The sequence below is a fragment of the Arvicola amphibius genome, chromosome 5, assembly GCF_903992535.2.
Source record: "Arvicola amphibius chromosome 5, mArvAmp1.2, whole genome shotgun sequence".
NCBI classification, from domain to species: domain Eukaryota; kingdom Metazoa; phylum Chordata; class Mammalia; order Rodentia; family Cricetidae; genus Arvicola; species Arvicola amphibius.
In genome coordinates, this window is record NC_052051.1 from 26,962,862 (window position 1) to 26,978,034 (window position 15,173).

The 15,173-nt window shown below is 48.3% G+C and overlaps 1 protein-coding gene across 1 annotated transcript in view; it reads right to left on the reverse strand.

The window, feature by feature from the left end:
* Acss1 (acyl-CoA synthetase short chain family member 1) overlaps positions 1 to 6,331 on the reverse strand; it is a 47,277-nt gene extending 40,946 nt beyond the window's left edge. Inside the window, exon 1 of the mRNA XM_038330283.2 lies at positions 5,991 to 6,331. Coding sequence (XP_038186211.1) covers positions 5,991 to 6,303 — 313 coding nt within the window. The 5' untranslated portion in view covers positions 6,304 to 6,331. The remainder of the gene's footprint in view (positions 1 to 5,990) is intronic.
* Between the last annotated feature and the right edge of the window lie 8,842 nt (positions 6,332 to 15,173).

The following is a 15,173-nucleotide window of genomic DNA, read 5'->3' on the forward strand; positions in this document are numbered from 1 at the left end:
CGAGGAACATACCAACAGAATAATCCCATTCCTTAGAGCCACCACAGTATGGATCTGACAGAATCGTAGCCCTAAAATGCCATGCTCATGATGGTTTTCAGTACATATTTACGATTCCCTCTGCTTCCTCAGTTACAAGGGAGAAGAAGGGAGGGAAGGGGCAGAGAGAAAAGAGAAGAAGCAGAGAGGAAATAGGAGAGAGGAAGGGAAAGGGAAAGGAGGAAGTGAAGGAGGAGGAGAGAGAAGTAGGGAAAGAGGTAAGAGGAAAAGGGACTCATGGGGAAGGAGGAGTGAAGGAAGACATGAAGGATTTACCAAATCTCTACATTTAAAAAAGGTAACAATCCAAAGAACTGGGCAGTCAGACAAGAAAACTCCACCTTCAAGCATTTACAAGAAGATTGGCCAGGGCACATCTGAAGGCAGAACTCAAACCCCACCTCCTACTTTGAGCCTTCCAAGTCTGGAGCACAGAGTGAGCCCCTGTCCTCCCACTTCTTAGTGGCCCACACCATGTAACACTTCCTTCTTCTGCCCAGGAGTGCCCATTCTGGGGCCCAATGCTCCTCCTCCCACCATCTGGGTCATAAGAGCCATAAGGTTCCTTTCTCATGGGGACTGGTTGAAAGCCACAGTTCTTCCCCAGTCCTGTGGAAATCTTGAGCACATCATTCCAATACAGACTTATTTGCTTACTGTATTAAATAAAAATTACAGGAGACCACTGTTTTGGTCTAAGCTCCAGCATAAACCAGATTAAAAATCAAAATGGAGTTGTTCATGCTAAAGTTCACATCACCAAGCTGAAATATGACTGCTCATCAGCCTGTTGAAAAAAATCAAGATGGGAGACACACACACACATACACACACAAAAAAAAAATGGAGCCAAACTTTCAGTGTGCCTGGTTGTGAAGTTCCCCCACCTATATGCTTATACACAAAAGGAAAGCCAAGAGAGCCTAGGTGAGCTGTTCATTATTTTCATATTATCCTGTCTGCCTGTCTCTGCCTTTCAAGGAAAGTGGCTGATAGAGCCAATCGGTTTTCTGATCTCTGTTGGGCTTTTCTTAGCCCTTCTTTATCTATAAAAGCCAACTCTCATTATTTGATACATCCTATGAGACTAAGTGTTGTCCAACAGGGAATGTTAAACCACATCATTGCAATTCCATCTTCCAACCAGAGATTTGTAATCTGTTTCAGTTCAGGTGCTATGACAATGGGCATTTTCCACTGTTTCTGAGGTTGGGCCTTTGTGTCTCCATCTATATAACAGGACACTAACCATTCCATGTTTGCATCATCAAGAATGGAATATAGTCCTTGAAAGTAGGATAGGCACCCTACTACTCGGCCATGGACTCTGTCTCAGTCACTATAGCACATGGCCCAAGCCAGATCCTAACACAATCTATGAGCAGTTAATACTTGTTAATAAACCAAAGATTTTAGTTTTATTTTTTTTCACTTGGATGTTTATATTTTATTTCTTGTTCTCTTTTTAAATAATTTGCTTAACGCTGACCCTCTAGTTTCCTGGCAGTTCTTTTTTTTCATTTATTTATTTATTTATTTATTTATTAAAAATTTCCATTAACCACTCAAAAATTGCAGGAGTGTTGTTACCGCCTTTAGAAAGATGACACACAATAATGTACAAATTTTCAAACTCTCACCCCTAACTCTACAGGGCTAGCAATGGAATGCAGGATTTCCAGCACGCTATCTCAGTACTAAACTCCTAAGCCACACCCCTAATCTAAAAGCTCTGATTGGTTGTTTAAATATATCCCCCTCACTCCCAGCTCAAATTTAAGTGGACCCAGAACACAAAGCTTCAATCATCATGAAAAGAAACTGGAGTTATTACCACACTGAGGGTTCACAATGGCTTTCTTTAAATAGCGAGCTTCCCTGGCACATTTTGAGAAGTTTCGTTCTGAAAGTTGTGTTTGCCAACTTTCCAGAAGCAACTGCTATTTAAAGCAAGTCATGCTTCTGACAAGTGAGAAGAATTCAGATTCTTCCAGAAGCTCCACCTCCATAAGATTGGAGCTACATTTTCACTTGGAGTTCCTTAAAAATCTTAGACAAGCTTTGTCTGCCTTCGCAACATCTCAGCATCAGCATGACATCTGAGTCACTGCCATCGAGGAAAGAACATCAGCAACGTGACTTCTATTTGTGCAGTGTTCCTAAAAGATCAAGAGGGCTGTGGGTAGCACTCAGTGGCAGAGCACCAGCCTAGCCTGCCTGAGACCCTATGTTCCAGTCCCAGCATAAAAGAAGAAGAACAAAGAGCACTCAAGAAGTCTCAGTATTCAATGATTAGTTAAAATAGTTTATTTAAGCCAGGCATGGTGGTAACATGCCTTTATCTCAGTACTTCAGAGACAAAGGCAGGTGGATCTCCATGAATTCCAGGCCAGCTTGATCTACAGGTGAGACCTTGTCTCCAAAATGTTTATGAGCACACTCTTGCTAGTGTAAGAATGCACACATTGAAATAAGTCAGACTCAAGGTCTGGGATTTAGAAAATAGAACTAAGATGTGTGTGGCGAAAGCAACCATAGACACCATGACCCTCTGGTTTTGGATTTGTAGCTTCCTGGCATCCTGGGTGTACATACACAGAGCAAAAATTACTGTGAAGCCCTACAGAGAACAGAGCCAAATGATCAAGGCCAGAAAGAATCCCTTTTACAATGCGACTTTCCAAAGACCTTACTGTGAAACACTTTTTATAAAGCATTAGAGGCAAGTCAAGGAAGGGCCTGAAGACTGGACCATCCCCCAAGCCAAGGGGCTTCCAACATCACAGCTCACTGTCACAGCTTGGGGTGGGTGCAGTCTGTGGCTCCTTGAGAGCCATTCAGGCTCCTGCGTATCCTCCAGCCTCCTGCTTCCCACTCACCCCAGGCTATGGGGCTCAAACACATGGGATCCATTTCAGGTGGGCACAGTACTCAGCTGCATTCCTGAAGGACAAACTCAAGGTCACTGCTCCCACTGAGTGTTCCATTAATGATTACCAGCAATGGGTGACTAGGGTTGTAATGTGCTAAAGACAGTGTCAAGAGCTTTACAGGCTGAGTCTCCTCTAATCCGACCAAGAGCCCCAGCTGGGTATTCTGAGAACCACATCTGATAGGGAACAAGTGCAAACAAGTTCCCTCCCCACCTTCAAAAGGCTGCTCAGAAGAAGCCTTAGCTTCTGCATGATTCTCTTAGCCCTCCGGACGCAGAACCTAGCCAGTAAACTATGAAAAGCCTTGTGTGATTAGGGGAACAAGATTCAGTTGAGCCCAGCCTGAGGTTTCACCCATCACAACTGTAGGAGTCCATTCTCTGACGCCACGATAACAGAGGCTGACAACCTTTACAAAGGAAAACAATTATTTATATCACAGTTCAAAGGCCTGCATCTGGTGATTTTTTTTTCTGCCGACCAAGGGAGTTCTAAGCCAATGCTTCATACAGCATGAGACATCAATTATTCTTCTGACCTCTCCCTCTTATTAAACACCACGACCTGAACCTTATGCCTCTGCCCTGATAACCTCCCTAATCCTAGTTACCTCCCTCATAAGACCTGACAAAGGAACTTTACTGCAGAGTTCAGGGGATGAACCACGTTCTAAGCATAGCACCAACTCAGGCCCTGGTAGGAAGTGAGAAGCAGGCAGGCAGATGACTCCAGCTTTAGCAATCAGGGAGAGTTGACTGGGTGGGCCCTGTCCAGAGTCCTGACCTAGGACCTCCGAGGGCAATAGATGCTCTTGTATCCTGCAGCACCGCTAAATTCAAAGTATGAAGCAGTGATAACTACAATAGGGTCCAGAACACACTCCTCTCTTTAGTTCACAAATAAGGAAACGTGGGAAGCCCAGCACAGTAAGAACTGAGACGTCAATGTAGCGCAAAAGGCATTGCTGAAACCCCCAAACTCTACCTCCAGCACCTGCAGCTGGAAGATGCCCAGCCACTCGGTTTCTAAACCTAAGGGGCCCCAGAATTTGCATTTCTAAAAGCTCCCCGAGAAGGCTGCTGGTCCAGGACCAGGCTTTGAGAAGCATTCATTAGTCTGGAGATCCCTGAAAGGATAATAGTGTCACTCAAGACTTTTTGGAAGAAGTTGGCACTATCACATGTGACAAACAGATCAGTCCCAAACAGTTCAACCACTTCACAACTTTCTCGGTGACTCCCAGGGCAGCTGCAGCCTGTCTCCTTTTCACACTGTGACCTCTGGGCTTTGCAGACTGGTAAAGAACAAAGATGCTGCTGACAGACAGACAGACAGTTGGACATGTGGAGAAGCTGCCTTCCTGCAGGTCAGCTCACTGAAGCTCAGCCTCTGGCTCACACAGCTCTAAAGGTGGAAGAACAGAGGCCAAAGAATCCCTTGAAGACCACACCCAAGCCTCACCAGAAGGTCGACAGCAATCCTTATCAGCTGCAAACTTGGGTGTCCCAGTGCCCTTGGCCTCTTAGCCCTGGGAGGTTCCCAAAGAAGCTGCACGCTTTCTGCCCTCCCCTGTAGCAGGCTGTTTTATTCACTTCAAAGGCACATTCCATCAGTTCTGCGGACCCAAGAACTTCTTCCCCCCAAGTTCATGATATTGCTGACTCAAGTCTAAAGGCAACGCTTATCTAGCAAGAGATTCATTTAGATTAAACTTGTCAAGTAAAATATAATATAGGGAAAAATGACTGGTCCAAAGTTTCTGTAAGGTGGTGTGCTTGAAAATAAAAAGGCACTACCTATAACTTCTGAATATAGTAAATCAGAATTGATATGGCTTATTGATTACCAGTAAGCCTGGACAAGGTTCAGTGTCTCCCAGCGCTGTGTTAGCACAGCCAGCTTAACAAGAGAGCATTACTCTAAATATAAATGAGGACATTGAGATGCGCCAAATTTAATTCAAGTGAACCCGGCAGACAGAAGATTCCACCTCTAACTTTGGTCCCTGAACAAAGCATCACCTTGCCACGATGACCTTCAATTCCTTTCTGAAGCATCTCTCACCCACCCAACCCTCACACCCACCCCGTTGAAGGCAGAACTCCCTGAACCCCTGCTGTGCCCCGGAGGCTCATCTGTCTCTCCAGCCCCTCCTTTAGTTCTTGGCTCACTCAGTGCCTCAGTGACCTGTGTATGCCCCTGCCTCCAACCTTAGCAGTAGGGAATCCAGGCTCTTCAGGAAACAGACACCTAGCGACTGGTGTGTCTCTTGGATAACGAGGAGGAGGCTACATGGCCCAAGCTGGCCTTCAGTCAGCTTAGCTCTGCTCCTTCCGACTCAACCTCCAGAATGCTGGGGTTACTTTCCTTTGACACTGTAGACGTTTGTCTTTGGGGTGCAGTTCTGAGACCCAGAACTTCCTGCCCACACACCCCTAAGGGAGGAGATAAGCAGTTCCCTCCCAGCGGCTGGCGCTTTCTTCTTCCTGCACCCACCAGGGCACTGTTTACACTGCAGGGCTTGTCCCCAGGGGAGCCGCTAACGTTAGCTAGCACCCTAGCACCGTAGCTGATGGTAACAACCTACACAGTGCGCTTATCCCGCTGACCTGGGGGCTCCCGAGCAGAAAAGTCTAGGCTCTTGGAGCATGTGTTCTCTCTACCGAGGCCTATCTCGGGTCGTGAACTGTGTGCCCACCGCGCTGGAGATCTTCGAGGTTAAAGTCTGAAGAAAAGTGCCCCCCAGAATCTGCGCTAGAGTAGGCCACTCTGACCTCCAACCGGCCATCCTCAAGTTTTCCCGCTTGAGCCAGCACTGCAGGTTTGGGCGCGTAGCTGGTGCTCCGCAGGCTGCAGTCTCTAACCGGGTGGGATGCAGAACACGGTGACGTGGCACAAGGATTAGAGTGGGTGGTGAAGCATACTGGAGAAAGGGACCACAGCCTAGGGACAGCTGCTATTGACAGGGGGCCTCCCGAGTCTCGGCGGGACTGAGTTGGTCCCCAGCAACCCACTCACCAGATACATTCAACTGGCCTCCCAGGAACCAGCCGATCTTGCCCGTCCTAAAGTCGCAGTCCCAGACAGTGTGGTAGGGGGTGTCCCAAACTAGTGTGTCACGGGCCAGAGGCCCCCAGAAAGCGGCTGGCTCCTGGGCCGCCTGAGCGCTCAATGCAGGGTACGAGCCTGGCTGCGCTGCCGGGGGAACGCTGCCTAGGAGCCGGGTGGCGGTCGATCGGGACAAGTTCAGCAACCACCCCGATTGTCCGGAGCGCCCGTGCAGGCCACGCAGCAATCTCCCCACACCGCTGCCCAAGCTGCGCGCCGCCATCTCGCCCGACGCCCCACGCGGGTGCGGGAGCCTGGGCGCCCCTAAGAGTCTCCACCGCCCCGCCCCGGCTCCGCCCCCGCGGCCACCACCCACTACTCCCCGGCTTCAGGGAAGCGTTTCCTTGAGCCTGCCCCGGCCCCACCTCTTCGCCGGCCTGGAGAGGGGTGAACGCAGTGTGGGGGTGGGGAGTGGGGGTGGGGTTGCTGTGAGCCCACTGTCAGGCCAGCCCTGGCTCTCGACTTCAGGTTCCTGGGTTTCTGCGATCGCTTTGTGCAAACCAGAGAACTTTCCCCGCTCGCTGCAGCAGCCGCAAGTACTTGGTCTGCCCAGGCTCCCGACCTGGGACGCCGGCCGCGCTCGGAGCTAGGAAGGACCCGATTGGAAAAGCGACTGAGAGCGAAGAGCACAGATGGTGTGGCTCAGCATTCCAGAGACTGAAGTCAAATCTTTCCTCCCTAGGTGATCTCCTGAGACCGAACCCCTCTCCCAATGGTGCGGGCCTGTACCACCACGCCACTCACACAGAACTGACCCCTGGAGGGCTAAAGGGCTGATGAGCAAGCCTGCTGGCCTTCAAGTCGGGAAGAAAGTGCTCTGATGGCCAGAATCCGGTGACAGTTACTCACGTTACCCAGCTGCCGACCCCTGTCCTGGCAGGTGTCGCTTCTTACTCTGGAAACTTTTGCTGCTTGGAGGTGGTGGGAAGCTATGGTGAAGACTACAATCAATGTCCACAGCACGGCTGGCCTGGTTAACACTATGCGCCATCAGCTCCATCATGGAGATGAAGGTTTTATTATTGAAGAATTAAGAATAGAAAGAAATGTGTCTCTACACTAAGTCCTTAAGAAGTGGTATCTATCATGAGATGTATCAATTTCTTTTAGGTTTTCCAATTTTGTGTAGTATAGGTTTTTGAAGTATGGCTTAATGATTCTCTGGATTTTCTCGGTGTCTTGTTATATCCCTCTTTTCGTTTCTGATTTTGCTAGTTTGAATATTCTCACTCTACCTTTTAGTTAGTTTGGATAAGGGTTTGTCCGTCTTGTTGATTTTTCTCAAAGAACAAACTAAGAAATGGATACATAATAAAAACAAACACTAGGGGTGGGGGATTTTCAGAAACTGGTTTGTTGAGTTCTTTGGGCTGGCAAAGACTCCTTCCTGTTGGCTGACAGCTGCAGGATAGGTCATTCCCTTGGAGGGGGATACTGTGGGTGAGCTGCCGAGAAAGGAGGGCGAGAAGGCAGTGTCAAAAGGGAGAGCAGGCACCTGCCCTGCCTTCCCTCAGTCAAGCACTTGTTGCTAATTAGTCGGGCACAGTGGAGCACCCGTGGGGGTCCCAGCTACTCAGGAAGCTGCTGCAGAATTCACTCACTGGAGACCATGAGTTTGAGAGTAGCTTGGACAGTATGGAGAGACTCTGCCTTAAGAAGCAAAACAAAACTAAACCTTGGCGAGGGCCAAAAACAAAACATAGTAGAACAAAAGGTTATACCGTGCTGAAATAAACAAGGAAACAGTCCAAACTAATAAAAGAGACTCACAAAAGAACACGTGGCTGACTAGAGGAAGAAGAAGGTAACACCCAGCACCCCCAACTCTACCATCGAATCCCCTTTGGAAATGGACATATAGAATTATAAACAGGAGAAAGACCTGGCTCGGCCAGGCTGTCTGAGAGCTGTCCACCACAACACTTCCCCTTCTAGTGTGTACTCGGAATTTTCCTGTTCCATCAGGACAAGGAGGCTGAGTTAGGGGTGTGGCCCAGTTACAGAACTTAGGCTTAGCATGAATTCTATCCCCCATGCAGCTAACCCTCAAAAAAAAAAAAAAAAAGATGAGAATCAAGCCTTCCTCCCCTTAAGTCTGGGGATACACCTAGCTTTACTCTGTAGAACCTGGCAGAAGTGATGCTTTGACAGTCTTTGGATAGACCCTGAAGCCTCAGCAGCCCCGAGTACCACTTCTTTGTTTCCCAGTTGCCATGCCTTCTGGAAGCAGCGAGTCCACAGAGAGGAGGGATAGTGCTAGCTCATAGCCAGGACTAGCTCTGCACAGAGAGGCATCCCCTTTGATGCTCTCTACCAGGTCTGAGGGCCTTGCCCTCAGCACAAAATATCTTTCTGGCGATTGACACAGTTGGAAGAAATCTCAAACAGCCTTCACTTTCTGATTCAGCCATTGCTAGCTGACATAGAGATACTCCTAAACTGCAAAGTGCTCTCTCTCTCTCTCTCTCTCTCTCTCTCTCTCTCTCTCTCTCTCTCTCTCTCTCTCTCTCTCTTAACCAGCTTCTACATCTCATTCCTGTACTGGTTGCATTTTCTCTCCTCACCCTCAGAGTGTCAATTTCCAACTGCCCACTTTTCCTCCAGAACCCTGGAGACAAGAGTTAGCTCTCATTCTCCGACTTTTTTTTTTTTTTTTTTTTTGGTTTTTCGAGACAGGGTTTCTCTGCAGCTTTTTTTTTAGAGCCTGTCCTGGAACTAGCTCTTGTAGACCAGGCTGGCCTCGAACTCACAGAGATCCGCCTGCCTCTGCCTCCCGAGTGCTGGGATTAAAGGCGTGCGCCACCACCGCCCGGCTCATTCTCCGACTTTTAAGCTGGAACATGAAACCAGAACTTTTCCTCCAATTTCAGTTCCTATTCAGGTGTTAGGTTTTGGTTTTGGTGTTTTGGGGCAGGATCAGCTGCAGACTTGAATGACCTTGAACTTCTAACCCTCCTCCCTACCTGTATTTCTTGACTATCACAGGTATATGTTGCCATACTTTGTTAATGGGATATTGGTGACCAAACCTAAAGCTTTAAGCATACTTGGCAAATGTTCTACCAACTGAGTGCATCCGCAGCCCCTATTCAAATGTCTAATCAACCTCTTGGATATACAACATCCTGAAGACTCTTTCTCAAACACTGGGCTTCCAGATTCTGATCGGGAAGGAGAATATATTTTCTCATTGTTCAAGTGGCTTATCCCTTGTCATCCTGGACTCCTTTCTCATACATGGCGGTAGCAACATGGCAGCAAGCACCCCCCCCCTGGCTCCCTGCTCAGGGGATCACCTTCAGAATAATGCCCCTCACCCTCCCTCACCCCCTACCTCACTCATCCCCCACCTGAACCACACTCAACTTTTTTTTTTTTTTTTTTTTTTTTTGGTTTTTTGAGATAGGATTTCTTTGTAGCTTTGGAGCCCGTCCTGGAACTCACCAGGCTGGCCTTGAACTCACAGAGCCCTGCCTGTCTCAACATTGTTTTTAATTATCATTCAGTGGACTTCTAGTTGTGTTCACTCCTTCCCTCTATGGTCTAATCACCTAAGGCAGCTTGTTTAAAATAGAAGCTAAGGGCTGTAGCTGTCTGGAGCTGTGGCCCAGTGATAGAGCTACTGCCTAGCATGTGCAAGGCCCTGGGTTCCATCCCCATTATCAGGGATTTAAAAAAAGAAAGAAAAGTAGGATAGAAAAGGAAAGCAAGGGTCCGATGAGGTCTATCTGAACTCAGAACAAGCCAGTGTCTCCTCCCCTAACTCATAGCATCATGGTCCTCCTCTGTGAAGTCTGAGGCATGCAGAATGCCAGGCCCCGTCACAGGCTTGAGATTTACACCCAGCGTGTTTCCACAGTCCCAGAAGACATATGTGCACAGTCCAGTATGAAAAACGCCATGCTGGCCAGGGACAGAGGGTTATGCTTATAATTCCAACTATTTGGAAATCTGAGGAAGAAGGACCTCTTGCCAGCTAGACAATGTAGCAAGACCTTGTCTCGAATCGGAAAAGAGAAGAGAAAGAGAAAGAGAAAGGGAAGAGGTGCAAGAGAAAGGGGGAAAGGGTCTACCTGCTCCAGCCTCGCCTCCTCCGGGATGTGTTTTCTCTACCCTCAGTTTTCTCAGGCTGCAGCCACACTGGGCTCCTGTCCTCCAAGCAGCAGGCACACTGCTGCCTCAGGACCTTTACACGTACTAGCTGTCCTGCCAGGATCACTGTGTCCTAGAAATCCACAATGCACGCAGGCTACCTCCCTCCATTTCCTTCAGACCTCTTGGAATCCCCTTTACCCACAGGTCTTTTCTGTCATCTACATGGGACTCAACGCTTTCACCCACGCCCAGCCTCTGACATCACTGTTCTCTGTAGCACGTGGATAGGAGCTTTTTGTGTGTTTCTCTCATCTTGGAAGTGGGAGGTCTAAGGAAAAAAGATGCCAGTTTCTGTGTTTCCAGCATCCAGAATCTTCCTGGCACATATTGCACAGTCAGTAGATATTTGTCAAACAAATGAATGAGACAGTACAGATGGCTTCTCTGTGATTGGTTGCCATGGGACCCTCTACTATCTTTGCTTTCTAAAAAAAAGTCTTTTAACAATAATAAAAGTATGCTCTCTCTCTCTCTCTCTCTCTCTCTCTCTCTCTCTCTCTCTCTCTCTCTCTCTCTCTCCCCTCTCTCTCTCTCTCTCTGTGTGTGTGTCTCTCTCTCTCTGTGTATCTCTCTCTCTCTCTCTCTCTCTCTCACACACACACACACACACACACTAATTTTCACTAGGGAGTAAACCCAAGTTCTTCTGTAGGCTTACCATGCACTGTAACACTGAGCTACAATCTGGCCTCTGGCTCTATTTCCAAATAAAGAAACACCACCCAGCCCCTGTTTCCTCTTTTGATTGGATATGCACATGAAGCAGAATCAACCAGATGGTGTGAAATTGCACTTTCTACTGCCCAAGTGAAAGGCCATGTGGGGCCCTTCCTCCAGAAGGCAGCCTAAGGCCAAGGGAACTGTAAGAAGGGTGAGCCTTACCCACCCTGTGTCCACAGTTTTTTCCTGGGGCTCTCAGTTGTGAGAACGTGGGTCATCCAGGCAGTGTTGGCCACACTTTTCCCCTTCCGGAGTCTGGCTTTGAAGTCAGCAGAATCCAGGCCTGGAAGCCTCAGGGTGCTGCAGGAGCTGCAGAAAGGGAACCTGGGGCCTTGTCTTGCTTCTCAGCACTGGTTCTTCCATCAGCATTTTTCCTGAACCTTCGAGCCCCAGAGCTAGATGCACTTGTCCTCACTCTGCCTGGCGGCAACAAGGCCAGAAAGGAGGCAGGGGTCACTGGCAACTCTAGGCCTCCAGGGCTCATTGGGTAGTTTCCAGAGGTGTGCTTATCTATCATGATTCCCACTCCACATCATAAAGAGAGGCAAAGAATTCCAATCCATTTAGATATTAAAGAACAAAATCACAACAATGTAAAGATCTCGACCAGCTTTGTTTTCAATTCTTGATCTCTCCTTCCATGAAATACACCAGTTTTCCCAATGGGCCAGGAAGAGAAAGTAGGTTGTGTGGACAGAGAAGAGCTGGAGAAAAGCAAAGACAAAATTCAAAAGGTGGATTATCTTTTCAAAACCCCTTTTCTTGTAAAGTAGGGACAGGAATAGAGAACAATGGGTAAATGACAACAGTGGTACACCCCAAGCCCCTTCAGCTTCCTGTTCTGTGCAAGGAAGAATGTGGATGGAGCTTCACCACCAACCCCGCTAAGAATAGCCTGGGGTGGGACACATGGTTGTTTTCTGGCTGCTTCCTCTGAAGATCAGATTAGCAGCCCCGTTTCATCTTTGTGACATGGACTTTAGCATGAGTAACTCCATTTAAGCTCTACTTGTGGGTAGGGCTGTGGGTGTGTGGGCATGTACATGGTCAGGTATGAGTGATGCATGTGTGTACAAGTCTGCACGTGGAGGCCCAGAGCATGACTTCTCCTGTCATCTTCTGGAGCATCATTCATCCCCTTTGAGACAGAGTCCTTCATTGGCCTGGGACTTAGGAGATAGACTAGACTAGCTGGCCAGCAAGCCCAAGGAATTCTCCTGTCTCCCCAGCTCTGACATGACAAGCACACACACACAGCACACACCCACCATGCATAGCATTTTTTTTTTTTTTTTTTTTTGGTTTTTCGAGACAGGGTTTCTCTGCAGCTTTTTTTTTTTTTTTTTTTTTTTTTGAGCCTGTCCTGGAACTAGCTCTTGTAGACCAGGCTGGCCTCGAACTCACAGAGATCCGCCTGCCTCTGCCTCCCGAGTGCTGGGATTAAAGGCGTGCGCCACCACCGCCCAGCCATGCATAGCATTTTTATGTGGAGTCTAGGAACCAAGCACATGTCTTTGTGCTCGCAAAGCAAATGCTTTAGGGACTGAGCCATACGTGTGGCTCTTTGGGATTTTTAGCTTATCTACTGTGCCAGTGCAAAAGAATCGTTTTCCTGTGATGTTTATGCAAGGTAAGAAACAATCCCAGGCTAAGGCTATAGCACGGTGACAGAACATGTGCTGGCAAACAAAAAGCCCTGGATTCCAGCACTTTGAAAAACTAAAGAAATGATCAACCATTTTGGTTGGTCCTGGATTCTTCGTGATCCCCTCCATTATTAAGGCCTAGCATGGAGTCACCAAATCTGCTCACTCTTGAGTCAGCGGCCCGCAAAGAACTTCTAAAGTTCCTACCTCTTCTTTCCTGCATGGCCTCCATAGTATCCATCCTCCCACTCCCAGCCCACATTTCTTTCAATCAACGCTCATAGGATATCTATGGGGCACTCCTGTATACAGCACCCAGAGCTGCGGGGGCACCCACCAGGCAAAGGTCCTCCACTGTTGGGAGCAGTGAGACCCCAGATCCTGAATTTCTTGTAATCCCCTGATCTGAGTGCCTATAGCTGTTCTGAGCACGAGACCTTCAGGAGTTCTGATGGCAGGAGAGTGGTTTCTGGTAGGTTTGGCTGGGGCGTGGCTATCTCTATATAATCTGCCCCTGAACACAATAAAGGGGGCATTCTTGGGGAATTCAAGGATGACCCGTGTCGCTGTCTCTCTGTCTGTGTGTGTCTGTGTGTTTTAACCTCTAGCCCCCTTGCCCGAAGCTCACGAACTGGTTCCAGCGCACAGAGCACAGACACGGGGGCGCAGTGCGCGGCACTCCACTAGATGAGGTCATAATTTATGTTCAAATCATAGGGGTGCAAAGCAAAACCGAAGCAAGGAGTCCACGACAGAGCATGGGAAGGGGTCAAGGGAAGGAGAGAGCCAGAAGCCAGCATTCTGGGCAGCTTCCAGTTTCTCACAAGCTCAGTGATGATGTGAAGATATGAGGTGTCACCTTATATTCATGTGCCCTATGGTACTGGAGGCCTGGTGGTCCCCACCCAATGGTAGCAGCCCCAGGGTCTCAGCGTACAACACTGTGGGTGTATATAAGCTGTCTACACTCTGCAGGTTAGCCCAAACACTCAGTTAAACACAGGACAAGAGAGCTGACCATCCAGAGCAGAAGCAGGCAGGAGGTGAAGAGCAGAAGCAGCTTCAGGGAGAATGACTGAGTGATGCCTCTCTGGGGCCTGGATTCCCTGTCTTCATGCACTTCTGCCCCGATACTCTGAGAGTATTGCATGAGGCATTCCATGATCAATCAGCCCCAGCTCCAGACACACGCTCACCAAAGCTAGACAACACCAAAACATGCTAACTCTGTTAGCGCTGGGGCGGGGGAGGGGTGGTGTGTGGTGGAACCCAGGGTATTACACACGCTAAGCACATACTCTCCCATTGAGCTACACCCGTGCATGGGAACGCATTAGCTCACTAGCATCCCACATCAATCTATTCGCTTTGTCTTGTTCTCTGAGACAGGGTTTCTCTGTGTAACAGCCTGGCTGTCCTGGAATTCCATTTGTAGACCAGGCTGACTTCAGACTCACAGAGATCCACCTGCCTCTGCCTCCTGAGGTCTCGTGTCAAACTAAAAAGTCATTCCCCTATTCTGAGGACCTGAATGTCTCCCGAGTCAAGACCTTCATAATTTTGTGCTGGGGGGTACGCTTATGCAGCAGCCTGAACGCATGCATTTTTTTCTGAGTCAAAGGTCCTAATACTCACTTCACCCCACCCCCTCACCTGCCCCCCAGGTGCACTACTCAACTCTCTGGTAGATTCTTCTCGAAGATTTATTTTTGCAGCAAATTCCAAGGTTCCTGGGCTCCTCTGTGACAAAAGACTATAAAGGGGAAGGAGTTGACCCGGAGACAATGGAATTTTGACAGATCTGAGCTACCAGGTCAAAGTCTTGCTCCAAGTAGTAAAGGAAGCTGGAACCGCCATCACCTTACAGCCTCAGAAACTTTGGGCCTCCTAGCCTTTCAGCCAAAACCCAAGTAGGAAGATTTATATAGTGTGGGCACGACCTGAAGACAGACCACAGGCATGGACGAGCCAGGAGATGCCTGCCGGTTTTCTGGGCAGTCCCAGCAAGAGATTAAACATGGCCCAACCCTAACGACCTCAGCTGGAAATCCCTAGAGAAGGTATGTTTGCCTATCAGGAGCTAAACAAGTTGACATTTCCAGCCACCAAGGAATTGTAAAAATGACCAACACTGCCCCCAGGTGGTAGACGTCCACCCTTGCCTTCAAAACTAGCTGTGTCCCCCTAGACAAATCAACCAGAACATAAGGTATTCCTTAAAGGATGCCACCATCCAAAGGAGTCCTGGAGAACTATCTTAGTACTAGATGCCCTGAGAGAAGGCAGCTTGACAGTTCTGACCTCAAGAATTCTGACTGTGGGTAGCAGATGCAGGATCATTTCTCGAATGCTCAAGACACATAGTTAATATAGTCGACTGAGTATCTGAAATTTATCTAGTTAATAAATAGTTCATTTTATGCATAAATAATTGGATTTACTTTAAAACATGATAAATTGGGACACATGGACTCTGAGGTTGAAGAGAAACTGGAGAAATCCCCAGTGGGTGACAGATACATTTGGTGGAAAGAAAGAAAAAAGTGCATCTCGAGATGCATGGGGAAGCTGC